A 27,523-nucleotide genomic window follows, 5' to 3' on the forward strand; every position below is an offset into this window, starting at 1 on the left:
TAATTGAGTTGTATTAGATAAAGTGCTTGTATTTCAATAATATGTGGGACAGATGGTTTAAGTGTTACCTTAATTGTCACAAGATTAAGGAATTTAAAAGCACTACTTGCTTTAGATTTGGTGATGTCAACACCTTGATGTCACCAAAGAAAGTTGTAATTCCATGTCACATAACTGGAGTAAGCCATTTTATAATTGCTGTTGTCGTCTTGAGTAAGATTCCTAAGCTGCTGATTCATTGTCATGATGTCTCAATTCAAGGTTGATGTCTTACACAAGGCTCTGGGTTTCTGCCGTGGTCTTCATGTGACTGAACAACTGATTCTCAATTCTCTGCTCTTTAGGCATGGACAGGATATCCTAAAAAGTGGAGAATCCATACTGCAGCATTTGCTTCCTTTTTCTTCTCTCTCTGGTTAATAAGGTTTTGTGATTCAGCATTATACAGCTTTATAGACAAGTTGTTATAATTTTGAACGATTGGCAGTAAGCTCCACCCAGTCATAAATATCAATACTGTATTTCATGGAGAGTTTCAAAGAGACCTTCCAGCATTTTTTTTTGTCCTGCCTGGTACGTTGGCTGTTTGAGGAAGCATGACCAAGTGGGACAGATGGTTTTCAACTATCAGGATTTTATGCCTAGTTTGTCTAAAATTGTAGGTGTTTTCCTTGAATATTTGTGAAGGTGGCTTTGAAAAACTGAAATTAAGACTGAATAGACCACAAATCTCCTCAAACCTGCTCCACTATTCAGTAAGATCTTGGCTAATCTGAATATTCCACATTCCCACCTATGCCCCAAAACATTTCACCCCTATTCTTATCAAGAATCCATCTACCTCTGCCTTAAAAAAGATTCAAGGAATCTGTCTTTAGTACCTTTTCACGTAGAGAGTTCTGGAGTTGTCCTCCCATTGATATGGAAGGTGTGGCAGAGGCATTGCCTTTGGAATTTCTCTAGCACTCTTATTTGTTGCTGATGCACATCCAAATCTCACTGCAGTACCATATAGGAGGGATATGACAGCAACCATTCTCCACACTGGGATGTTTGTTGACTTGTGAAGGTCTTTATTGTCAAATACTGACCACCAAAGTTTTGAGAAGTCTGAGTTGATGCTGATGATCCAGCATTTGGTGGCCTTTTAAGAGAGTTGGCTGCACAGGTTGTAAAGTGTCCGCGTGTTCCGACTGTTTATTAAACATTCCATGAAAAAAAGGCTTAAACTTCATATGGAGCTTAATTAAGCAATTTTTGGAAAAACCATTGATCTTTCATTTATTCAGGAGAGCCCTGGTTTTAATGAAAACATAAAATTTGGAAGGACTCAGTTGATCTGGGAGTGTCTGTAGAGAAAGAAGCTGAATTAACCTTTTGGGTTGATGTATTTTCTGGAGTTTTTCTAGTGTTGTCAGTTTTTATTTTCAATTTTGAGCATCTGCAGTATTTTCCATTTGTTTGTGGTTGCAAAACCTGATGCTTCTCATTGGTGTTAGTCAGGTATTGTTGGTGTTCGATGATCAGGATACAAAAACAGCATTGTCTTAAAGTTAGAAGCAATTTGCTCACATTTCTTATTAACTAATACAGGCTGACAAACATTAGTGATCTCGGTAAAAGTACTGAAGTAGACTGTGTTTTTCCGTTATAAACCTTACATTAGCACAAGATGGTTGTCATTGATCTGAAAAAATAGAACAAAGAAATACTTTCATCCTGCAATTTATTGATCTGGCTGTCTGATTTAAGTATTTCTACAAACATAGCTGAGAAGATTACTATGAACAAGAGTTTGAAAAAGTGGGTAAGGACATGATCTGGGTAATCAGCCAAGTATCTGACTGCAAGTTGCGATACGTTTGCTAATGGTGAGTACAATGCTGCATGTGAAAGCATGAGTTGCACAGTCATGCAGTTGAAAATTCTCTTAGTAGTAAAAAAGATCATTCTATGATTGATGAAATAGTGCATAAACATCGATTTGTTAATCACAAACTGACATAGTGGCTTGAAGTGGTTCATGCACAGATCTTGGAGGATGCAGTTCGGTGTATATGAAATCCTACATTATCTTCTAATCTATAAGCTGGTCTTGTACTGGAGAAGTTAGTTTTAGTTTTTTCTGTATATTTGAATGCTTCGCACAAGGCTGAAGTCTCAAAAAAAACGTGCAGTATATTGTCGGATCATCTAAGAATTCACTTCAGGAGATTTAATATGCTGTAGAAGAGAGAATTCTGAGGAATGGAAGAGCCCGGCTAATAACATAGATTACAATAGGCAATAATTACACATGGCAATCAACCTGTTAAGATTCAGTTGTGTTAAATGGAGATACCTAAAAATCCTGGACTTTGCACAGATTATAAAATCTGTGCCTTCAAATATTTATGCTTTATGGTGAGGGTCCTGAGGAACTAAATGTAGTAAATCAAACTCTGTGTGATAGTTGTCTGAAGGATGGTCATGTGCATGAGAGTAATCATATCCACAGAAGATTTACTCAGAATGGGTACTTGGGTGACTCGTTCAAAGGAAGCTATTGGTTGGAAGAGTGGAAAAGTGTAGCCAAGAAATGAGGTTTGGTGGGCTGACCGAATTAAGTGAAAGTCAGGTCAAAATTAGTGATCATGAGTCTGAAAGAGACTACTGCATCAGAAAATTATCACTAAAATGAATCTAAAATGTCCCTCATGATTTTATAAACCTCTGTAAGTCACCCCTCAACCCAGAGAAAATAGCCCCATTCGATTCAGCCTCTCCCAATAGCTGAATCCCTCCAACCCTGGCAACATCCTTGTAAATCTTCACTGAGCTCTTTCAAGTTTAGCAGCGTCTTTCCTATCGCAGGATGATCTGAATTGAATGCACTGTTCCAAACGTAGCCTAAGCATTGTGTTGTATAGTCGCAACATGACCTCCCAACTCCTATACCCAATGTACTGACCAATAAAAGCAAGTCTACCTAAAGCTTTCTTCACTACTCTGTCTACATGCGACTCCACTTTCAAGGAACTGTGAACACTCCCTACCATTATAGAACAAAGAAAATTTACAGCCCAGCAACAGGCCCTTTGGCCCTCCAAGCCTGAGCCGATCCAAATGTACTGTCTAAACCTGTTGGTCGATTCCTAGGCATCTGTATCCCTCTACTCCCCACCTACTCGTGCATTTATTCAGACACATCTTAAATGAATCTACCGTGCCTGCCTCTTGCACCTCTGCTGGCAACGTGTTCCAAACGCCCACCACCTTCTGTGTGAAGTACTTGCCGAGTGTATCCCCCTTAAACTTTCCATCCCTCACCTTGAATCCTTCAAAAAGCTTGTCTCTATCCACACTGTCTATACCCTTCATGATTTTATAAACCTCCATCAGGTCCCCCCTCAATCTCCTTTTTTCTAATGAAAATAAACCTAATCTACTCAACCTCTCTTCATAGCTAGCACCTTCCATACCAGGCAACATCCTCATAAACCTTTTCTGCACCCTCTCCAAAGCATCCCCATCCTTTTGGTAATGTGCCAACCAGAACTGTACACAGTATTCTAAATGTGGCCGAACCAATGTCTCGTACAATGTTAACATGACTTGCCAGTTCTTATACTCAATAAGGTAAAAACGTCGATTTCGCTGCTCATTGGATGCTGCCTGAACTGCTGTGCTCTTCCAGCACCACTAATCCCTTATACTCAATACCCTGTCCAGTGAAGGCAAGCGTACCATATGCCTTCTTGACCACTCTATCCACCTGTGCAGCAACCTTCAGGGTACAATGGACCTGCACTCCCAGATCTCTCTGCCCATCAACTTTTCCCAAGGCTCTTCCATTCATTGTATAATTCACTCGAGAATTAGTCTTGCCTAAATGCATAACCTCACATTTGTTTGGATTGAAATCCATCTGCCACTTTTCTGCCCAACTCTCCAGTCTATCTATATCCTCCTGTATTCTCTGACAGTCCCTTATGCTTTCTGCTACTCCACCAATCTTTGTGTCATCAGCAAACTTGCTGATCATACCAACAGTGCCCTCTTCTAGATCAGTTATGTATATTACAAACAACAGTGGCTCCAGCACTGACCCCTGTGGAACACCACTGGTCACCTTTCTCCATTTCGAGAAACTCCCTTCAACTACTATTCTCTGTCTCCTGCTGCTCAACCAGTTCTTTATCCACCTAGCTAGAACACCCTGCACACCATGTGACTTCACTTTCTCCATTAGTCTACCATGGGGAACCTTATCAAACGCCTTACTAAAATCCATGTATATGACATCAACAGCCCTTCCTTCATCCATCAACTTGGTCACTTCCTCGAAGAACTCTATTAAGTTGGTTAGGCACGATCTCCCCCGCACAAAACCATGTTGCCTATCACTGATAAGCCCATTCTTTTCTAAATATAAATAGATCCTATCCCTTGGTATCTTCTCCAGCAACTTTCCCACCACCGACACCAGGCTCACTGGTCTGTAATTACCCAGAATATCCCTACTACCCTTCTTGTACAGGGGGACAACATGAGCAACCCTCCAGTCCTCCGGCACCTCACCTGTATTTAAGGATGCCACAAAGATATCTGTCAGGGCCCCAGCTATTTCCTCTCTCGCCTCCTTCAGCAACCTGGGATAGATCCCATCCGGTCATGGGGATTTATCCACTTTAATAACCTCTAGCATACCCAACACATCTTCCCCATTTATGTCAACATGATCCAGACTAATCAAACTTCTATCTCTAATCTCAACATTCATCATGTTCTTCTCAGTGAACACTGATGCAAAGTAATCATTCAGAATCTCACCCATTCTCTCAGGTTCGACACACAACCTTTTCTTCATTATCCTTTAGTGGACCAATCCTTTCTCTAGTTACCAGTTTCTTTATATAAGAATAAAATGCTTTGGGATTCTCCCTTAATTCTGCTCACTAAAACTATTTCATGACCCCTTTTAACCCGCTTGATTATATGGATAAATCCAGCCCTGATTTACCCTACTGAAATGTAGCACCTCACATTTATCTAAACTGCATCTGCCACTCCTCAGTCTACCTGACCAAGATCCCAACGTACTCTGAGGTAGCCTCCTTTGTTGTCCACTACACCATCAATTTTGGTGTCATCTGAAAGTTTACTAACGATACCTTCTATATTCACATCCAAATCATTTATATGAATGACAAAAATCAGTGGACTCAGCACCAATCTTTTTGGCATACCATCTGTTACAGGCTTCCAGTCCAAAAAGTATTCCTCCACACCACGTCTATCTCCTACCCTCTGGCCAATTTTGTATGCAAATAGTTAGTTTTCCCTGTATTCCATCTGATCTAACCCTGCTAACCAGTCTACCATGAGGAACCTTGTCAAATGCCTTACTGCAATCGTACAGCCAATGTCTACTATGCTGCCTTCATCAATTTTCTTTGCCACTTCAAAAGACTCTATCAAATTAGGGAGACATCATTTCCCATACATAAAATCTTTGCCTTGCCAAATACATGTAAATCCTGTCCCTCAGAATCCCTTCCAACAATGTGCCCACCACTGATGTCAGGCTCACCGGTCTATTAGTTCCCTGGCTTTTCCTCACTACCTTTCTTAAATAATGGCACCACGTTAGCCAACCTTTCTGGAATATATTTGAGTTACTTTGGCACATATTCAAAAGTATAGGTCAATATCATGAAAACCATAGGCCTGGAGAATGACACTTTTCAGAATATTTCTGAGTAAATTCTAACGTTTCTACTGTCTGATCTTTTGATTCAAGGTCCTTTCTTCCTATAGTTCTTTTGACGTCCTTTACTGTCTGGATGACTTTGTCTCTTTTACCATTTGCCTTATCTTTTGAAATGTTGTCACATTTCCATTGACCATTTATTTTATGATATTGTCATCTTGTAACAATGTTTCTGTAAGAGTCATTAAATCTGAACCATTCCTCTTTATCTGTACCACTAGCTCACCTATCTTATCACAAGTATTTTGCATATTCAGATAACAATCCTTTTGCCCCATTACTGTTTCTGTGGACCTTACTCGCTAATGTCATTAAACTTTCTGTTCCTTCCAGTCCCACTCTGCTTGTCTTTACATCTCCATGGAGTTGTATATTACACTATATAAATGCAGCTTGCTGAGTTAAAGGTAGGTTTAACATTTTGATAAATTTCTGTTCACGGTCTGTTGCACGTTCACTCTTTCTCTGTTGCATCCTGTATTTATTGTGCCCTCTCTGGTGTTGTCAATGTATTATTATCTGGAATATCTTGCCAGTGCCCTGATGAGTGTTTTCTATTTTTAGGTTTTCACTTCCTCCCAAAGGTATCAACGATAGTACCAGAGAGCTGCGTGCTGGTGTGTGTTGGTCTGATAGTGGGTGGTCTACTGAAGGCCGTTGGAGAAACCCCACCCATTTTGAAAGCAGATGTATTCTTTTTTTATCTCCTTCCACCCATCATTCTGGATGCCGGCTATTTCTTACCCACCCGGCCTTTCAGTGAGAACCTGGGAACTATCCTAAGCTTTGCCGTGCTTGGGACTCTGTGGAATGCTGCCTTTGTTGGGTTACTACTGTTCGCGGTGTGCCAGATCCAGGGCTCTGGACTGCAACACATCACCTTACTGCCTAATCTGCTGTTTGGCAGCATCATCTCTGCTGTGGATCCTGTGGCTGTGCTAGCTGTATTTGAAGAGATTCACATCAATGAATTGTTGCACATCCTGGTATTTGGAGAGTCTCTGCTCAATGATGCAGTTACTGTGGTGAGTGTAGTAAGTTATGTCTGGAACTTAATTTCAACAAATTGCCTCATTACCTTCTCTTACTCCAGACTTCCTCTTTTCTTGTGCCCCAACCACTGCCCAACCCAACATTCTTCATGGTGCTCAAAGCATCCCTCCATCCTCGTGGCACCCCAAGCATGGGCGGCACGGTGGCACAGTGGTTAGCACTGCTGCCTCACAGCGCCAGAGACCCGGGTTCAATTCCCGCCTCAGGCAACTGACTGTGGAGTTTGCACATTCTCCCCGTGTCTGCGTGGGTTTCCTCCGGGTGCTCCGGTTTCCTCCCACAGTCCAAAGATGTGCAGGTCAGGTGAATTGGCCATGCTAAATTGCCCGTAGTGTTAGGTAAGGGGTAGATGTAGGGGAATGGATGGGTTGCGCTTCGGCGGGTCGGTGTGGACTTGTTGGGCCGAAGGGCCTGTTTCCACACTGTAAGTAATCTAATACCCTACTGTACCAGCGCCACTTGTCCTGTAACCCCGAGCCCCAGAATCTGCCTAAGCAATTCCTGCATCAGGATGGATTTTTGTTTCTTATCATGTGACTGCACATCCAAATGTTAATTTTGCAGGTGCTCTATCATCTCCTTGAGGAATATGCCAGTGATCCAGAAATTGGCGCCAAGGAGATTATCCTAGGAATCCTGTCCTTCTTCGTGGTGGCTCTCGGAGGCATCTTTGTTGGAATTTTCTATGGGCTTATCGCTGCCTTCACCTCTCGCTTTACATCACGTATTCGTGTTATCGAGCCACTCTTCGTTTTCCTCTACAGCTACATGGCGTATTTATGTTCGGAGATCTTCCATCTGTCAGGAATCATGGCGTAAGTGTCCTCAAACTTATTAAGTGGTCAGTGATGCTTTCCTGTGTGAGATACAAGCTATTTGAATTTTGTGCATTGATTTGTGTGTGAGATTCCTTTGTCTAAAGTACTTAATGGTTTTTGATGGGAATGTGCACTTAGTGTTGGTAGTCAGACCTTTGCAGCAGTGCAGGGATCAGTAAGCACACAATTCCTGTTGAAGGCAAGGCAGGCTGCTGTCTTTCATTTATTCTTGAGATGAAAGTATTTATTACTTTTTTGATTGTCCTTGAAAGGATTGTGCTGAGCCCCCTCTACATCAATAGTGGGGTTTTTTTGTACCAATGTGATATAGCTTTATGGCTTACTGGGACATTTCAGAGGTCAAGGGTAAACCGCATCTGGAATTGAGAGATGATGTATTTGGATGGATGCGAACAGGCTAATGTTTTGAATTATGTTTGACTGGGGGAATTGCATACTGTTTTGTGTGGGGGAGTTTCAGATTGCAAATGGGCCAACCATCTGAAAAGTGGACTTGTGTGTGTTTGGGGGAGCACTGACTGTTCCAAGTGAAATTGGCAGAGGGCACACTGTTCCAGGGAGGTGGATGTTAACGTTTGAAGGGGCTGGGGGGGGTGGGGGGGGGGGGGGAGGTCACTGTTGAGAGAGGAAGGACAGATGGAACTAATGCACAGTTGGATGTGTGTGTTTGAAGGCAGGTGGGTAGAACTTTGAGGGTTGAGAGACTGGCAGTTCTGACGTTGGTTAGTTCTGGAAGATTAGAAAGACAGAATGTACCTCCAGATACACAAGATAAATTCTTTTTTTTTGCTGTTGGCGTTATGTTTCTTGCTGTTTCCTGTCACATGGTTGGGAGCAACTGTTTGAGGAGGGCAGCATGTACACAATCAGAGTTTTTGTAATTAAATTGTATGTTGGTTTATGTTTTTTCAGGCTCATTTCCTGTGGAGTGATCATGCGTCCTTATGTGGAGGCAAACATCTCTCATAAGTCTCACACCACTATTAAGTATTTCCTAAAGATGTGGAGCAGCGTGAGTGAAACACTCATCTTTATCTTCTTGGGTGTTTCCACACTTGCTGGTCAGCATGAGTGGAATTGGATCTTCATAAGCTGCACAGTGATGTTCTGCTTGATTGGTCGAGTCCTAGGTAAGACCTAAAAGGTACTGCACATTTAGGTGACAGTGCATGGCTATCTAGTGGTACAGTTGGTACAGCCTCACCTCTGATTGACTCCATTGCTTTCTCTCCCCACACCCTGGTGCTTCTTATTGAGGTCTTTTGCTTGCTTGCTTTCCATGACAACCCAATCAAACACACATTGATCATAATAACTGACTGTCGTAATAGAAGAATTCACATTTAAATCAGAAGCATGAGCTATTAGGGTTAATTTGTTATTGGTCACCAGAGTTTACCTGAGTTGCTGAATCTGACATGGGGAAGAAGCGTTGAAGGGATTGTAGATGTAGAATTGATGTTTCCATATTTGAACCCTGATGCTATGAGCACAAAGAAGTGGAATTCATGAAAAGAAGCAATCAATTCAAGAAACAATCATTCATTTGCAAGAAAATAAAACATGACAATTGTATCTGATCTGAGAAATTGAGTTCAGGAAGCGAGATTGTTGTAACATTGTTCCAAGGACTGGCAGATTCTGTTATACCTTGGCCTTGCAGCAACTGTTGATAATGAGCCCAGTCTCTTTACTGTTGGATATTATAATCACTAAATTAGAGAAGAAGTAATTCAACAATAAAATATTTTTGTTGTCTTTTACAAAGGTACCTAAGCCACAGCATCATTTGCTGCCAACACATTCCCCCCACCACCCACCACTCTCTCATGTGCATGCCTCCTCTCCAGATTATGAAAATACGTATCCTAGCTTCAAATCCACAAAGTGTTGGTTGAGGTAAAAGTGCCACAACTGAACCAACTGGCAACATTGGTTTTAAAAGCAATCCCAAAGATGGCAGACAATGGTGGAATTTTGAACTAAGGTCCTGTGCCTGTAAATCTGTTGTTTTCTTTCAGGTGTCCTGGGTCTCACTTTAATACTTAACAGATTTCGCATTGTGAAACTCACCCCCAAGGACCAGTTTATAATTTCTTATGGGGGACTGCGAGGAGCCATCGCCTTCTCACTTGGATATCTGCTGCGTGAATCTTTCCCTCGAACTTTGTTCCTCACTGCCATTATCACAGTTATATTCTTCACTGTCTTTGTTCAGGTTTGTTTATTTGTGAATTTGTGTGTAGCTTATACATTTACATGTTTACACTATGACCGGTATGTTCTCTTGCTGAAGGCTGGAATGTGTATGTGGCATCTGTGCACATGGTGGAGCATGTTGCCATTTCTCCGTGCATGTTGAAGTGTGCACATTCTGAGGTTTAGACATTTTGTGTTTAAAGGCTGGGGCTTGCACATTTGCGCACAATGGGCCATGTATGTTTCATTGTATGCATGCTGTGGATTGGTGGACCAAGAGCAATTCAGTATTTGTTGCTCTTTCTCTGTTCTGGAGATTTCAGCTGATGAACAACAATTTGTGTAGTAAAACACTTTAAGGCACATTGCTGGAGCAGTTACTGAGCCACGAGTACAGCTGGCCAAACATTTGGCTGTTGTGGTTCTGTTCGCCGAGCTGGGAATTTGTCTTGCAAACGTTTCGTCCCCTGTCTAGGTGACATCCTCAGTGCTTGGGAGCCTCCTGTGAAGGCTTCACAGGAGGCTCCCAAGCACTGAGGATGTCACCTAGACAGGGGACGAAATGTTTGCAAGACAAATTCCCAGCTCGGCGAACAGAACCACAACAACGAGCACCCGAGCTACAAATCTTCTCCCAAACTTTGAAAACATTTGGCTGAATAGTTTGAGCACACCGTAAACAAATAGGCACAATAATTTAGAGAGCTTTAAGGAAGACTTTTCAAAGCTTGGGACTGAGGAAAACAAGGGCATTGGTAGTGAAATGAAAATCAGGAGCATGCAGGAAGGCAGAATGAAACTGCATAGACCTTGAAGAGTTGTAGTGCAGGAGGATTAATCAAGTCATATAGCACGGAAACAGGCTCTTCGGTCTAAGTGAAGTAAAAGTCCATACCGACCGTAATCCCAAACTAAACTAGTCCATCCTACCTGCACTTGGCCCATTATCCCTCACATGTACTTATCCAAATGTTTTTTGAACATGGTACATAGACCTACATCCACCATTTCCTCTGGAAGTTCATCCCACACATGAATCACTCTTTATGTTAAAAAAAAATGCCTCTCATGTCTTTTTAAAATCTTTTTCCTCTCACCTTAAAATTATGCCCCTTAGTATTGAAATTCCCCACCGCAGGGAAAGAGACCTGTCATTCACTTTATCTATACCCTTCATGATTTTATGAACCTCACCCCTCAATCTCCTATGCTCCAGTGAAGGAGGCTATCCAGCCTCTCCTTATAACTCAAACCCACTATTCTTGGCAACATTCTGGTAAATCTTTTCTGAATCCTCGCCAGCTTAATAATATCCTCCTTTAGCAGGGCAACAGAACTGGGCTCCGTATTTCAGAAAAGGCCTCACCAATGTCCTCTGCAACTTCAACATGACATTCCAAGTCCTATACTCAAAGGTCTGAGCGATGAAGGCCAGCCTGCTAACTTCCTTCTTAACCACCCTGTCTACCTGTGATGCAAACTTCAAAGAATTATGTACCTGAATCCCTAGATCTCTCTGTTGTACAACAGTCCCCATGGAGAAAGTGAGGACTGTAGATGCTGGAGATCAGAGCTGAAAAATGTGTTGCTGGAAAAGCGCAGCAGGTCAGGCAGCATCCAAGGAGCATGGCCCTAATTTTAATTATATGAGTCCTGCCCTTGATTGTTTTACAAAATGTAATATCTCTCATTTATCCAAATTTAAACTCTATCTGCCACTTCTCAGCCCATTGACCCAATTGATCAAGATTTTTGTAATCTTGGATAAGCTTCTTCACTGTCCACTGCACCACCAATTTTGGTGTTGTCCGAAAACTTACTGACCATACCTTCTAAACTCTCATCTAAAAATTCATTATTTAAATGACAAAAGGAGGGTAAAGAGATGAGATACAGCCAACACTTAGAGGAATTTGAATCTGGGTGAGAATTTTAAAACTGATATGTTGTCAAAACACAATTGCAAGTATGAGAGATGGATGAAGGGGATTTGAGAGAGCTTATAATGCTGCAGTATTTTGGAAGAGCTGAAATCTAGTCTAGGCTCTGTATGCATGTCACGGAGAAGGCCAGAGATGGAGCAATGGAGAGGGTTACTGATGGGCAAGAGGAAGGGTCTGGCAATGGGCCAGCAAGCATGAATATCTGTGATGATTCATTCTGGTACAGTTTTGGAGAAGCTCCCTTTTTTATCTGATCTGAGAAATTGAGTACAAGAAGTGAGATTGTTGTGACATTGTTCCATGGACTGGCAGATACTGTTATACCTTAGCCTTGCAGCAACCGTTGATCATGCAAGTTTTTTTTTATAATGCAAGCTTCATTAGTATACAAAATAATCTTAATGTCCTGTAATCTGTAAATTGGAGATCAGCTAGTCATCCAATTTTGGAGCCTTGGGACTTGAATTTGACATGTTGCACATCCCCAGTTTTAATGATTGGATCATTGTCAGCTGTACCTTCAGCTGCGTAGGTCTAAAGCTCTGGAATTTCCTCCTAAAGTCTCTCTTACTTTGTATACCTCTTTTATTTTAAGATGCTCCTGAAAATCTTCCTCTTGCACTTGTTTGAGTTGATATTTAAGTAAATTGCAACTGTAAAATATTTTGGGATTTTTCGGTATTAAAGGTCTTCAGTAAATGGTAGTAGTTGCAAATTAAAGCACAGTTGTAGTTTAAAATGCCAACAGAAAATTAGCAAGAATGAATGATTTGGAGATGCTGGTGTTGGACTGGGGTGTAGAAAGTTAAAAATCTCACAACAACAGGTTATAGTCCAACAGGTTTAATTGGAAGCACACTAGCTTTCGGAGCGACGCTCCTTCATCAGGTGATAGTGGAGGGCTCGATCGTAACACAGAATTTATCGCAAAAATTTACAGTATGATGTAACTGAAATTATACATTGAAAAATTGATTGTCTGTTAAGCCTTTCATCTGTTAGAATACAGTGATAGTTTCACTTCTTTCATGTGTAAATCACAAAACCTTTTTTTAAGTTGCATTCTCAGGTTAGCTGTTAACAATGGTGATACCTAGACAATATGTTGAAGGTGTTAGCCCCCTGTCTTCTCTGTCTATGCCATGATGTTTAAATTGATTCTAATCTAAAAAGTGAGATAACAGAGTTTTACATAATTTCATGCAGTTTTTGAGCAAAGTACAATGTAACTCTGCAAGTACAAATTCACCCCACAAAATATATGTGTGCATGTGGGTCTTTGTCTGTCTGTGTGTGTGTGTCTGTGTGTCTGGGATGGGGGTTGAGAGTGTTGGAAAGTGTGTGTGTAGTGAGTGCAGAGTGTCTTAAGCCTCACCTAAAATGTGATCGGTTGAGGCCCTCCCTATGGGTACCGAACTTAGCTATCAGCCTCTGCTCGGCCACTTTTCTCTGCTGCCTGTCCCGAAGTCCACCTTGGAGGATGGTCACCCGAAGGTCCAAGGCTGAATGTCCTAAACCACTGAACTGTAAAATATTTTGGGATTTTTTGGTATTAAAGGTCTTCATTAAGTGGTAGTAGTTGCAAATGAAAGCACCAGTTGTAGTTTAAAATGCCAACAGAAAATTAGCAAGAATGAATGAATGTAAACTCTTGGTTCCTGTGGAGCTTTGGTTGATGGTAGGTAGAAGTTATTTCTGCACAATGCTGATTAAATCTGTCTGTTTGGTAGGGAATGACTATTCGACCATTGGTGGAATTGCTCGCTGTGAAGAAGAAGCAAGATTCCAAACGTTCCATCAACGAGGAAATCCACACACAGGTATAGAGTGCTACCATTGCAGCACTCCGGATTCAGTGTTGGGTCATTTTGAATGTCTGCTGTTCTGTGCCTCCACTCTGTCCTGTGTCATCGTATAGGGATGTAATATATAGTGGGTGATCCCATAACATAGATGTATGTAAGGCAGTACATATTCCGTGATGCAAAGGGACATTGATAGATTGCCAGTTTGCAAAACTAAAGTACCTGTGTCCATGTGTGAGGTCACATCCATATAGAGCTTAAACATATTTTCTAAATGGTGGAACACTAGGAATAGTGGAGATGCAGAAAGATTTGTGTGCCCAAGTACAGACATTACTAAGATAATGATTTCAGGATTGCTACTTGAGCCACAAGTGAATTAAGATAGGATAGTTAAGATGAAAGTGTCGAATGTATGGCTCAAACTGGTGTGGAAGAAATCGATTTTGATTCATGAGGCACTAGTCCTTGGAAAGAAGGAGCTGTGTCTTCACCTGGAACCATTGCCCTGGCATTTGAATAGCCAGGGCAGTGGAGAGGATTTAAAACTAAATATTGGGGCCATGAAGGAATATATACTGGAATAAAGAGAAAGTGCAAAGTGTTGAGCAGGATAGCAACATGGAAATTAATAACCAGAATGTAGCAGAAATGACAGAGCTTATGGACTATTGCACACAGATAAAATCAACATTCGTTAAAAAAAATATAGAATTACATGCTCTCTATTTGAGTCCACGTGACATGCGAGGCAAAACAGATGACAAAAATAAACATAAACATGTAAGTCTCAACAACTATTTCATAGATGTGATTGCAAGGTGACCAGACTAGGAACATAATATTCATGGGTGTTAGCAAATTTTGAGAAGATTTGTAGCTGAGGTTGAGGTTCTGGGTGTAGGTTTGCTCGCTGAGTTGGAAGGTTCATTATCAGACATTTCACCGTACCAGGTAACATCTTCAGTGGGCCTCCAGGTGAAGCACTGGTGAAATGGCCCACTTTTTATTTATGTGTTTAGGTTTTCTTGGGTTGGTGGTGTCAGTTACTGGTGTGGTGTCATTTCTCAGGAAATGGTAATTCCCCCCCCCCGGCAAAGAAAAAGAACAGGAAATGACATCACCAACCCAAGGAAACCTAAATAAAAAGCGGGCCATACTACCAGTGCTTCATCCGGAGGCTCACTGATGATGTAACCTGGTATGGATGACAAAACATCTGAAAATGAACCTTCCAGCTCAGCGAGCAAACCTACATCCATTCATGGGTATCTGACTTTTCAGCAGGACAGGAACTTAAGAAAATGTGGTATGGTAGGCCTGTAATTTAAGGATGATTTTCACACAGAAGTAAGGGAAGAGTTTGAGTAGAGATAATAAACAACAAAGGTAAGAAGTCAGTTGTAAGAGTAGTTTATCAGCTCCCTGATAACAAATTGTTGGATACCTAATGCACCTAGAAATATTGAGAACTTACAAGAAAGTTACTGCAATAATTAATTATGATTTTAAGCTTCATATTGATGGGAAGAACCAGATTGGCAAAGGTAGCCTGAAACATGAGTTTGGAATATATTTCAGACACTTAGAGCTGTATATTCCAATGTCAACCAGAGAACAGATTATTTTAGACCTGGTGCTGTGTCATGAGACAGGATTAACTCTTTACCTCATAGTAAAGCAGCCTTGAGGGAAAGTGATCACAGCGTTTAATGGATGGGTTTAAGATTAACATCTTAAAGGCAAGTACAAAGATATGAGGACAGAGTTTCCTGAAGTGAATTCCGAAAAGTGGTTGAAGGTCATTAAATAGTTGCGGTTATTTAGAATTCCTAGAATTCCTAGTGTGGAAACAGGCCCTTTGGGCCAACAGGTCCACAGTGACCCTCCAAAGAGTATCCCACCCAAACCCATTTCCTTACACTATTAGTGTACATTTAACCCTGACTAATGCACCTTACCTCCACATCCCTGAACACTGTAGGCAGTTTAGCATGGCCAGTTGACCTAACCTACACATCTTTGGATTGTGGGAGGAAAACTGAACACCTAGAGCAAACCCACAGAGACACGGGAAGAATGTGCAAACTCTACACAGTCGCACGAGGTTGGAATCGAACCTGGGTCCCTGGCTCTCTGAGGCAGCAGTGCTAACCACAGCTGCCTTGTCCTCTTCCCCCCCATTTAAGGTGATACTTCAAATTCTCTCTCTGAATGAGTTATATTCTTGATGAAAGACTCTATGAGAAGCATGTACCAACCATCTGTGAAAAACTAATGAAGTTAAGAGTAGTATCTAACTGAAATTTTTAAAAATGCAACACTACAAAGATTCATATAGAATTGAACAGATTCTAGAAACTGGCAAAGAATAAATAAATAATGTGTGGGTTGTGGTTCACCTATTTGTAACAAGCCGAACTGATTTTGTGGAAAAAGTGCAACACTTTTAAGAGATATGAGGTATGGGTTTGCAAGAGATAAGAGTCCTATACTGAAAGTTACCTAGGAACAGTCTCTGAAGAAAAGTTTTTATTTCAGTGCACACCTTGTTGAAGGAAAAAACTTCAAAGAAGCTGGCAGAGAAAGATCTCTCTCCTGATAAAGAAGAAAATTTGCAGCAAGATGTGCTGTGCAGATTTTTATCAGTAAAGTATCTCCTGGGAATCTGAGAAAGTTTTAGGAATTGAATCTTTAAATTTTTTTTAAAACTTTAAAATCTGAACAATTACTTCCATTCAAAGTGCTGAGTCTTTATAGTTTGCAGGTGCACGCAGAGCACTCAAATTGAAACATTTTATATCGACAGGCCAAGCAGCAGTTTTTGCCAAGACAGCGTTTTTTAAACTTAGCCTGTCAATTTAAACCAGATACTGAGATACTAAAAACCTATTAAATTTAAGACTGATGGTTTTGACAACAGACATTCTTGTTTAATTCAGGAACAGACTGAATTTGTTCATTGTTAGAGTTAGATAAATAAGTTGTTACTTGTGGATTGTAAAATGAATGTCAGGGATTTCTTTTACATAACACTAGAAGTTGCTGGGAAAGAAAAACAGATTACGCCCCTTCTTAAACTCCTTTTAACAAATTATAGGGCAAGGCACTCCCCTTCGGATGATTCGCTTTTAGTTCTCAGACGGGGAGGTCAACATCCACTTTGTAACATTAGCACTTCTGCTTGTCGGTGCCAGGGACCCAGGTTCAATTCCAGTCTTGAGTGACTGTGTTGAGTTTGCACGTCTTCCCCATGTATGCATGGGTTTCTGCTGGGTATAGTGTCCAAGGACATGCAGGTTAGGTGGATTAGCCATGGTAAATGGCAGGTTACAAGGACCTGGGGGGGTGGGCAGGGGGGTTCTGTGTCTGGGTGGGCTGCTGTTTGGAGCATCGGTGTGGAATTGATGAGCCAAATGGCCTCTTTCTGCACTGTAGAGACTCTGACTTAAGATTGCAGAAAGAAAAATTGGTTATGGATATTAAAGCATGTTGAACAATATCAACATAGGAAGATTTGATGGAGTAAGCATAGCAGGTGTGAGGAATAATGAAGGGTGATAGAGACAATGAGAGTGAGATAAAGGAGATGACAGTCTTATAAAGTTGAACTCATAAATTTTATATAAATATGTCTAGCTTTTTGAGTTTTGCATTTCTCTATTAAAAACTAAGGGATTGTAGTTACATATTTTCATTCACCAAAAGATCCTTGTACAGTACCTTCCAAACCCATGACCATTACTATCTGGAAGGTCAGGGCAGCAGATACGTAGGAACGCCACCACCTGAAAGACTGGGACAGTTAGACGCTAATCTTGTACTTAGAGGAAGGTCAAGGGTAGAGCCAATGGACTGCATTGATATGGAATATCAAAAAATCTATAGAGATAAACTCTGGTGTATAAACTTAACCAGGCGTAGTGTGGATATAAGGGATTGGTGTGAATAAAACAGCATCCCTGTCATTTAATCACTGTAAAGCAAGCTCAGGTGAAAAGTGAGATTCAGCAGATGATCAAAAATCACTTAATTAAACATAGTCAAAATATTTGGAGCCTTGATGAATTTCTTCAGTGCACCTTGTAGATGGTACACACTGCTGCTTTGATGAAGGAACTGAAGATAGTTGGGCTGAAAAGCTACCCGAAAGAATTCCTGCATCTGAGACAGCAGTTTTTTTTCTTATGACTCACAGGACTTGGGCATTGCTGACTTGGCCAGCACTTATTTCCTGTCCCTACTTGCCTTGGAGAAGGTGGTGATGAGCTGCCTTCTTGAACCACTGCAGTTCATGTGCTGTAGGTTGATCCATAATACCCAGAAGGAGGGATTTCCAGGATTTTGACCCAATGATGGTGTAGGAATGGCAATATATTTCCAAGTCAGGGTGGTGAATAGCTTGGAGAGGAGGTGGCAGGTGGTGGTGTTCCTACGTATCTGCTGCCCTGACCTTCCAGATAGTAATGGTCATGGGTTTGGAAGGTACTGTACAAGGATCTTTTAGTAAATGAAAATATGTAACTACAATCCCTTAGTTTTTAATAGAGAAATGTAAAACTCAAAAAGCTAGACATGTTTATATAAAATTTATGAGTTCAACTTTATAAGACTTGTTTATACTGCTGGAAGACGATATATTGCAGATGTGTAATCAAGAATGTAATAATGCTAGAATAGTTTGAAGGTTACAAAAAAGGAAGGAAATTGTGTAAATCTTATGCAATTGATGAATAAGGATGAATAAATGAGTTTGTGTTTTTATGGTATATATGTTTCACCATAATGAAGCAGATTTAGAAATTGTGTTTCTTTTCTCAAGGGTGGGGTTATGTTAGGAGTCCTTAAAAATAACAAGGTGAAGGAAGCTGGAAGGGGTGGATTAATTTGCACACCTTCAAGGTGGCTGAGGGTTTGCCATGTGATTGTTTGAAACTGAACAGTCAAAAATGTCATTGTTGTGGTCCATCTTGTGTTTACAAAGAGACTACTGATTTTGTAGAAATACTGCAAAGGTTTAAGATAGAGAAGAGATGGATTTTGTGGCTTTTGTTGATGAACAGACTTGACTTCAAAAGATTGGGTCCAGTGCTAAAGCTTGCCTAGCAACAGCTTGGAACTAAATCTACTGTTTCAGTTCACTTCTAAGTGTGTCAGTTTAAAAAAAAAGAAACCTCCAAGGTGCTGGGAGCAAAAAAAACAAAGAAACTATGGATGCTACAAATCAGAAGCAAAAACAGAAATTGCTGAAAAAGCTCAGCAGGTCTGGCAGCATATATGAGGAGAAATCAGAGTTAATGTTTCAGGTTGAGTCACCCTTCCTCAGAACTGGGTCAGAAACCTTGCAGCAGGAAAGTCAGACAGATCTCTTGAAATAAAGTATCTTCTTGAGAACCTGAGAAAGTTCCAGAAATCAGATCTTTAACTTTCTGTTAAACTCTGAAAGCTGAACAGTTACTCACATAAAAACTCTAAAATGACTTTCCATCTGACTTGAAGTCTGATTGGAAGATTCCATCAATTCATTATGTTGCTGACAGCAGAAAATTGACTGGATCTTAAGTCTTCACATTTGTTATCCTTTGAGTTTGTGTCCTTTCTCTCTCAGGGTTTTTTTCCCTATTTGCCTTTTTTATAACAAAACCCACATAAAACAAAATCTCAGCAAAATGTTATTGTTTGTTGTGTAGTTGTGTACTTTTTAATTTAAGAGGACGTAGTTTAATTCCACAGAATAGCCTTCTTGCTAATTGGTTTTGCCATTTTTTTTGTATGAATATGTTTGTGTGTAGTTTTAGTTTCTTTATCTAAAGATATATATTTTCAATAGAAGGATGATAACTAAGGTCAATAGATGAATTCCTAGAAAGACACATTTGTACAATGAGTAGATATTGAATAGACAAAGCCTATTTTTCCTTCGAATTTAGAAAAATAAAAGGTAAAACTTGTAGTTTTTAATATTTTCAGGAGGCTTGACAGGGAGATGCTTCCCTCTGGTTGACAGATCTAGAAATAGGGGCCATAATATTAGAACAAGTTAGAATTAGGATTAGAATCCCTACAGTGTGGAAATACGCCCTTCAGCCCAACAAGTCCACACTGACCCTCCGAAGAGTAACCCACCCAGACCCAGACCCCTACCCTATATTTACCCCTGACTAATTCACCTAACCTACACGTCTTTGGATTTTGGGAGAAAACCGGATCACCTGGAAGAAATCCAGGCAGGCATGGGAGAATGTGCAAACTCCACACAAGCAGTCGCCCGAGGCTGAAAGCGACCCTGGGTCCCTGGTGTAACCATTGAGCCATAGATAATCGAGATTAGAAGTTTCTTTGATCACAATCTTTTGAATCTTCTTACAGAGGCCTTTGACCGATTTTTGGATTCTAAGGGAATCAAGAGTTATGAGAATAGCGAGTCAATGTTATTGAAGAGCTGAGCAAGCTACGAGGGCAGAATGATCGCACCTATTTTTAGTTCCAATGTTCTTGCATTCTTAAAAGCTATTACAAAAATATGAAAAAAATTAGTGGAATCTTGCCCTTATCTCAAAGGGTGAATGGTAATAAATGTTTTGTTTGAAATTCTATCTAAAGTTCATTTCAACCATTACATTCAGTTCTAAGTACTGCATAGTAGGATGTGTATGTTAAATCAACCATGATCTAATTGAATAGCAGGATACAGTGGTTGAATGGTGCCCTCTTGTTTCTGAGTGTATGTGGGGTCCCTCCATGACATGACAGGATTCCAGGCATGAGGGTGAGATTTGAAGCAGCAATTAGCAATACATGTAATTGTAAGATGCATGTGTGAGTTCACATTTGACCAGGGAGCACTTCATTGAGGAAAATGACAACCAGCCAGCAGATGGCACTATCTGCCCTCTCATCTCTTGCATGTGAGCCTTGAACCCAACATGCAACTCTCCAGCACTGGAGTCATCAAACATTCATCTCCTGCGTCTGCCTGTTTTTTTTTAAACAGCTGTACGTTATAAAACAAAAGGTAAGGAATATTGCTCCCATTGCTGAGTAACTTCGCTCAGGATGTTGTTTTTTCAAATGGGTTTGCTTCACAGATACAAGGTAGGAGCCAGGACCTCTTCCTGTGCAGAAGGAGGGAGGTTCTTTTTAATAAGTGAGAGTACGTTGAAACAGCACTTTGTGGAGCAAAAGTACTTAATGTTATCTGTGCACAACTTTTTGAATATGAGGAGCAGCTCACTGGCACATTCAACCTGAGTCTCAAAGTTCAAATTCAACTTGTCATAGAGCATGGAAAGAGACTGTTCAGTCCATCTCGGTCCGTGCTGACCAGATATCCTAAATTAATCGAGTCCCATTTGGCCCATATTCCCCAAGCCCTTCCTATTCACATACCCATCCAAATGCCTTTTAAATGTTGTAATTGTACCCACCTCCACCACTTCCTCTGGCAGCTCATACCATACATGCACCACCCTTTGTGTGAAAATGTTGCTCCTTAGGTCCCTTTTAAATCATTCCCCTCCCAGGGAAAACAGCCCTGGCCTATTCAAACTCTCCCTATAGCTCAAACCCTCCAACCCTGGCAACATCTGTGTAAATCTTTTTTGAGCTCTTTCAAGTTTCACAACATTCTTCCAATAGGTGGGAGACCAGAATTGCGCATACAATTCTAAAGTGGCCTAACCAATGTCCTGTCCAGTCGCAACATCCCTAGATACTTAGGAAGAAAAATATAGCTTGCCACTTTGAAGTATTGCTGCTAAGGGACTGTTGCAGTGTCACACTTGCTGAAGCTTGCATGAGACCTTATAAACCAAATCCCCTGCTCCCTGTCAGATGAACATAATAGATGCTTTGACACCATTATGAAGGCCAATGGAGCATTTGCTTAGTGTCCTGGTCAGTGTTTATTTGTTTTATTCAGGGGATGTGGGGTGCCACTGATCGACCATCTCTGATTGCCCAGAAGGCAGTTGAGTCAAATGTAGTCCAGCCCAGATAAGAATGACAGTTTCCTTCCCTTGAGGGCATTAGTTAACAGTTTGGGGTTTTCACCCTGGCAGTTAACAACGGTTTCTTCATCATTATTAAATTCTTAATTCCAAATTTTGTTTGATTTCAAATTCCATTGCAAGATTCAAGCCCAGGTACCCAGAATATTACCTAGGTGTCTGGATTAAAACTCTAGCAATAATACTGCAAGGTCATCAGTTGTCACAAACTCCACCACTTGTACAAGTGGAATAGAAAGTCCAGCCATTTATCTCACTGCTGTTTGTGGTAACTTGTCATGTACAAAATGGCAAATTGGTTTCTTACACTACAACAGTGACGACGCTTCAAAAATGTTTTATTGTTTGTACAACATGTTGAAACCTGTTGAGGAGATGAAAATGCTGTGCAAATGCAGGAATTTTTCTCTTGTGGGAGGAAGAAGACGTACATCCATTCCAAGACAGTGAATTTATGATTTTTATTTGTAGACCATCCTATTTGAGTTGTGTGATGGACGATTTCGTTTGGCAAAACAAATTCCACAGACCATCACTAGGCAAGACTTCAAAGCCTCTTAGTTCAGTGTGGTTCAAAGCCTCCGTATTGACTAAGTCTGTTCACATATACAGAGAAACTGTTTAATTCTTGGCACTGCATTTCTGTTATTTACATTCAAACTCACAGTGAACATAAGCCAAATAGCATTCTTCTATTTCTAAGTCTGTTCAGCCTTTCAGTTTGATTATGGATGCTGTAGGTCTTAATTCTATTGATTTGCATGAGTCCATATTGCTCAATATCTTAACAAGGTATTAATCTCCATTTTTCAGCTTTTCAATTATTTCTAAGCTCTTGAGAAAAGAGCATTCCAGATTTCCAGCATTCTTGATTAAGATGAGCTTGCTTCCATTAAGCCTGTGCAATCCAGCTTTAATCTTCAGGTTAGGTCTGCTTATTCTGTGTTTTGTCACCAACAGACCCTCTAAATCTACCTTATCAATTCATTTCATCATCATAAATCTCTGCATCAGCTCATCCCTAAATCTTCAGTGGTCAAGGGAAGCAAAGCCCAACCAAAGTAACCAGCCTGTTAAGTGTTAGATTCTTTTAAGCCTTGTATTATTGTGGTGAATCTGTGATGTATTTCCTCCGAAGCCAATACTCCATCCTAGGGTCCAGAACTGAACTTAGTTCTCCATTTGGGGCCAAACCAAGTTTTAAAGAAGAAATAGATAACCAATGGGAATCGTCTGCAATACCCTTAGTAATAACATAATGTAAGGCAAAGTATGCAAGAAGGAGCTTCAGTTGCTTGTGAATCAACTGGTTACTATAATCTCATATAAACTGGATAAATTGGATTGGCAATGGTAGCCTGGATGAGGACTTATCACAAGATTTTAAAATTGAATAAGGGCATTTATGTGAGCCTGAAAGCTGATGTAACTGAAGTGAACTGGGATTTTAGGCTAGAAATTGGATCAGGAGAAAGTGAGGACTGCAGATGCTGGAGATCAGTCGGAAAGTGTGGCACTGGAAAAGCACAGCAGGTCAGGCAGTATCCAAGGAGCAGGAGAATTGAAGTTTCGGCATAAGCCCTTCATCAGCGCCAGACTTGACCACAGGAGATAGATCAATAGAGTCATTCGGCATAGAAACAGACCCTTCAACCCAAGCCATCTTTGCCGACCTGGTTTCCCAAACTGAATTCATCCCATTTGCCTACATTTGACCCCTTTCCCACCTTATCTTTCCTGTCCATGTACCTGTCCAAATGTCTGCTCAATGTTGTACTCTTTACCACTTTCTTGGGTAGTTCATTCCATATACACACCACTCTCTATGTGAAAATATTGTTCCTTCGATCTCTTTTAAATCTTTCCTGTCTCACCTTAAAACACTACTGTCTAGTTTTGGACTCCCCTACCCTGGGGAAAAGATCCTGCTATTCACCTTATCAATGCATTTCATAACTTTATAAACCTTTATCAGGTCACCCCTCAGCAGCTTACTTCTATAGCAGCACGACCAAACTGTATGCAATGCTCCAATAGTACAGTGTGCAATAGAGAATCAGTAGCAGACATTTAACAAGGATAATAACTATATCATACAATAAAGAGCGTTTCCATGGTTAAGTACAGAAATTAAGGAAAGCACCAAACATAATTGCGCAAAGACAAATGGTGCGTCAGAATATTGACCAGATATAAAGAACAAAATAGAATGACTAAAAAGTTAATCACTGGGGGAAGAGTTAGAGATTGAGAGGAAGCAAGCTTAGGATGCAAAAGTGACAGCAAGGTTTTTTACGTAAAGCTAAAAAGAAATGTATAAGTAAAGTTATCTAGATAATGAGATGGGTTGTTAATAGTGGATAATAAGGAAATGGTCGATGAGATTTACAGATATTTTGCTCCTGTCTTCACTATAGAAGATAACAAAAAATCTCAGTAATATTGTTTACTTTGGCAAGAAGAATTTAAAATAACAAATATTACTTAAATGCTTGCAGAATTCCAAGGTGCATAGCGATCTATCTAAGTGTTCCAGTGCATGAGTCACAATAAATTAATATGCCAGTGTAAGAAGTAATCAGGAAGGCTGATGAAACAAAAACAGAAATTGCTTGCAAAACTCAAGAGGTCTGGCAACATCTATGGAGAGAAAGCAGAGTTAACATTTCAGGTCCAATAACTCTTCTTCAGACCCTTCTGCAAAAGTTCTGAAGAAGGGTCACTGAACCCAAAATGTTAATTCTGCTTTCTTTCCACAGACACTGCCAGATCAGCTGAGCTTTTCCAGCAACTTTTGCTTTTAGAGTCATAGTGATGTACAGTGTGGAAACAGATCCTTCGGTCCAACTTGTCCATGCCGACACCCAGATATTACAACCCAGTCTAGCCCCACCTGCCAGCACCCGGCCCATATCCCTCCAAATCCTTCCTATTCATCCAGATGCCTTTTAAATGTTGCAATTGTACCAGCCTCCTCCACTTCCTCTGGCAATTCATTCCATGCGCATACCACCCTCTGCGTGAAAAAGTTGCCCCTTAAGTCTCTTTTATATCTTTCCCTTCTCACCCTAAACCTATCCCCTTTAGTTCTGGATTCCCCTACCACAGGGAAAAACTTTGTCTATTTATCCTATCCATGTCCCTCATGATTTTATAAGCATCTATATGATCACTCCTCGGCCTTCGACGCTCCAGGGAAAACAGCCCCAGCTTATTTAACCTCTCCCTATAGCTCAAATCCTCCAACCCTGGCAACATCCTTGTAAATCTTTTCTGAACCCTTTCAAGTTTCACAACATCTTTCCGATAGGAAGGAGACCAGAATTGCACGCAATATTCCAACAATGGCCTAGCCAATGTCCTGTATAGCCGTAACATGACCTCCCAACTCCTGTACTCAATACTCTGACCAATAAAGGAAAGCATATCAAAGGCCGCCTTCACTATCCTATCTATCTGCAACTCCACTTTCAAGGCGCTATGAACCTGTACTCCAAGGTCTCTTTGTTCAGCAACACTCCCTAGGACCTTACCATTAAGGTGTATAAGTCCTGCGAAGATTTTCTTTCCCAAAATGCAGCATCTCTCACTTATCTAAATTAATCTCTATCTGCCACTTCTCAGTCCATTGGCCCATCTGATCAAGATCCTGTTGTAAAATGAGGTAACCTTCTTCATTAGCCACTACACCTCCAATTTTGGTGTCATCTGCAAACCTACTAACTGTACCCCCATGTTCACATCCAAATCCTTTATATAAATGATAAAAAGTCATATACCCAGCACCGATCCTTGTGGCACTCCACTAGTCACACACCTCCAGTCTAAAAAACAACCCTCCACCACCACCCTCTGTCTTCTAGTTCTGTATCCAAACGGCAAGTTCTCCCTGTATTCCAATGAGATCCAACATTACTAACCAGTCTCCCATGGGGATCCTTGCTGAACACCTTACTGAAGTCCATATAGCTTACATCTACCACTCTGCCTTCATCAATCCTCTTTGTTCCTTCTTCAAAAAAACTCAATCAAGTTTGTGAGACATGATTTCCCATGCACAAAGCCATGTTGACTGTCCCTAATTAGTCCTTGCCTTTCCAAATACATGTACATCCTCTCCCTCAGGCTTACCTCCAACGACGTCAGTCTCACTGGCGTGTAGTTCCCTGGCTTGTCCTTACCACCTTTCTTGAATAGTTGGCACCACATTAGCCAACCCTAGTCTTCTGGCACCTCACCTGTGACTATCAATGATACACATTTCTCAGCAAGGGGCCCAGCAATCATTTCCCTAGCTTCCCGCAGAGTTCTAGGGTAGACCTGAACATGTCCTGGGGATTTATCCACTCATGCGTTTCTAGACATCCAGCACTTCCTCCTCTGTAATATGGACATTTTTCAAGATGTCACCATCTATTTCCCTACATTCTATATCTTCCATGTCCTTTCCACAGGAAATACTGATGCAAGATACTCATTTAGTATCTCCCCCATCTGATGCGGCTCCACACAAAGGCCGCCTTGCTGATCTTTTGAGGGGCCCTATTTTCTCCCTAGTTACCCTTTTGTCCTTTAATATATTTGGAAAAACCCTTTGGATTCTCCTTAATTCTATTTGCCAAAGCTATCTCATGTCCCATTTTTGGCCTCCTGATTTCCCTCTTTGTTTCTGATTTCCAGCTTCTGCAGTTCTTTGGGTCATTTTTTTTGTATTTAAAGGTAATAAAATACTATCCTTTATAACAAGATAGATTTGAATAAAAATAAGGATGTTATGCTTATACAAGATATAGTGAAAAATCACACAACACCACATTATAGTGATTTCTGACCTTGTCCAATCCAGTCCAACACCGGCATCTCCACATTAGGACATTGTGAGATCACATATTGGATACTGTGTGAAATTATAGTGTCTTCCTTTAGAAAAGGATGTAGATGTTTTGGAGACATTCGGAGAAAATTCACTAAATTGATAACTGGAATAAGCAGGTTTTCCTCAAGGAAACGTTGGACAGACGAGGCTTGGTTTCACTGAAGTTTAGAAGAGTGAAGGTGACTTGATTGAAGAGTATAAAGTGCTGAATGGTCTTAAAAAAGGTGAGTGTAAAAAAGAAGTTTCTTATGGGGCGAGGCCAGAATAAGGCAATTACTGTTTTAGACCGAGGCAAGGAGAATTTTCTTCTGAGGATTTGGAACTTTGCATCTCCGAAGGCAGTAAAGGCATGGCCATTGAATAGTTTTCAGGATGGGAATGGAGAATTGAAGCATAAACAGATCAGCCATAATCTTATTGATTGGCGGAGAAGGCTTAAAGGGTCAAATTACTTATTTTGAACTTGTATGTATGTAAGTTAATCTTTTTAACCTCGACTGCACCTTTCCATGCTGCCCCTATATACCTCTATTCCTTTGATATTTAAAAAATGCTGATCTGTCAGCCTATGTTCCACTTTGATGCCAGTTCATCTCTCTCTTGATTTGTATAGAATCCAAAAGACTATCATTCTTAGCCTTGGTCATGCTCAATGACTGAGCATCCACATTGCTCTAAGGTGGAGAATTCAGAAGATTTATGGCCTTCTATGTGAAGAAATTTCTCATCTCAGTCCTGAATGCCTTAAGGCCCTTCTTTCTTGACTTTACAGTCATTCTTCAGCACTGTACCCCCATGTTGTAAAAAATAGTGCTTGTACTAAGAATGTTAGTAATTTCTGGTGATTTGTTTTGTGATATCAGCACTTATAGCCCTAAATATGTTTGCTGCCCCACACTTCTGAACTTGCTTAAAATTTAGAGGGTATTTTAGTCATATTTTGTAGTCCAAAATGGACGACCCTTCATTTGCCTAAATTGAACTGCACTTGCCAGTGTTTTGCATAGGCTCTTCATTGATCAACATCAAGCCACAACATGACATCCC

General features: G+C 40.7%; 1 protein-coding gene across 1 annotated transcript in view; it reads left to right on the forward strand.

Annotated features, from left to right (window-relative positions):
* The window catches only part of slc9a1a (solute carrier family 9 member A1a), a 60,121-nt gene that overhangs the window by 15,838 nt on the left and 16,760 nt on the right, over window positions 1-27,523 (forward strand). Inside the window, exons 2-6 of the mRNA XM_072548168.1 lie at window positions 6,317-6,777; window positions 7,370-7,620; window positions 8,557-8,774; window positions 9,666-9,862; window positions 13,517-13,606. Coding sequence (XP_072404269.1) covers window positions 6,317-6,777; window positions 7,370-7,620; window positions 8,557-8,774; window positions 9,666-9,862; window positions 13,517-13,606 — 1,217 coding nt within the window. The remainder of the gene's footprint in view (window positions 1-6,316; window positions 6,778-7,369; window positions 7,621-8,556; window positions 8,775-9,665; window positions 9,863-13,516; window positions 13,607-27,523) is intronic.

Source organism: Chiloscyllium punctatum, chromosome 27 (genome assembly GCF_047496795.1).
Source record: "Chiloscyllium punctatum isolate Juve2018m chromosome 27, sChiPun1.3, whole genome shotgun sequence".
NCBI classification, from domain to species: Eukaryota; Metazoa; Chordata; class Chondrichthyes; order Orectolobiformes; family Hemiscylliidae; genus Chiloscyllium; species Chiloscyllium punctatum.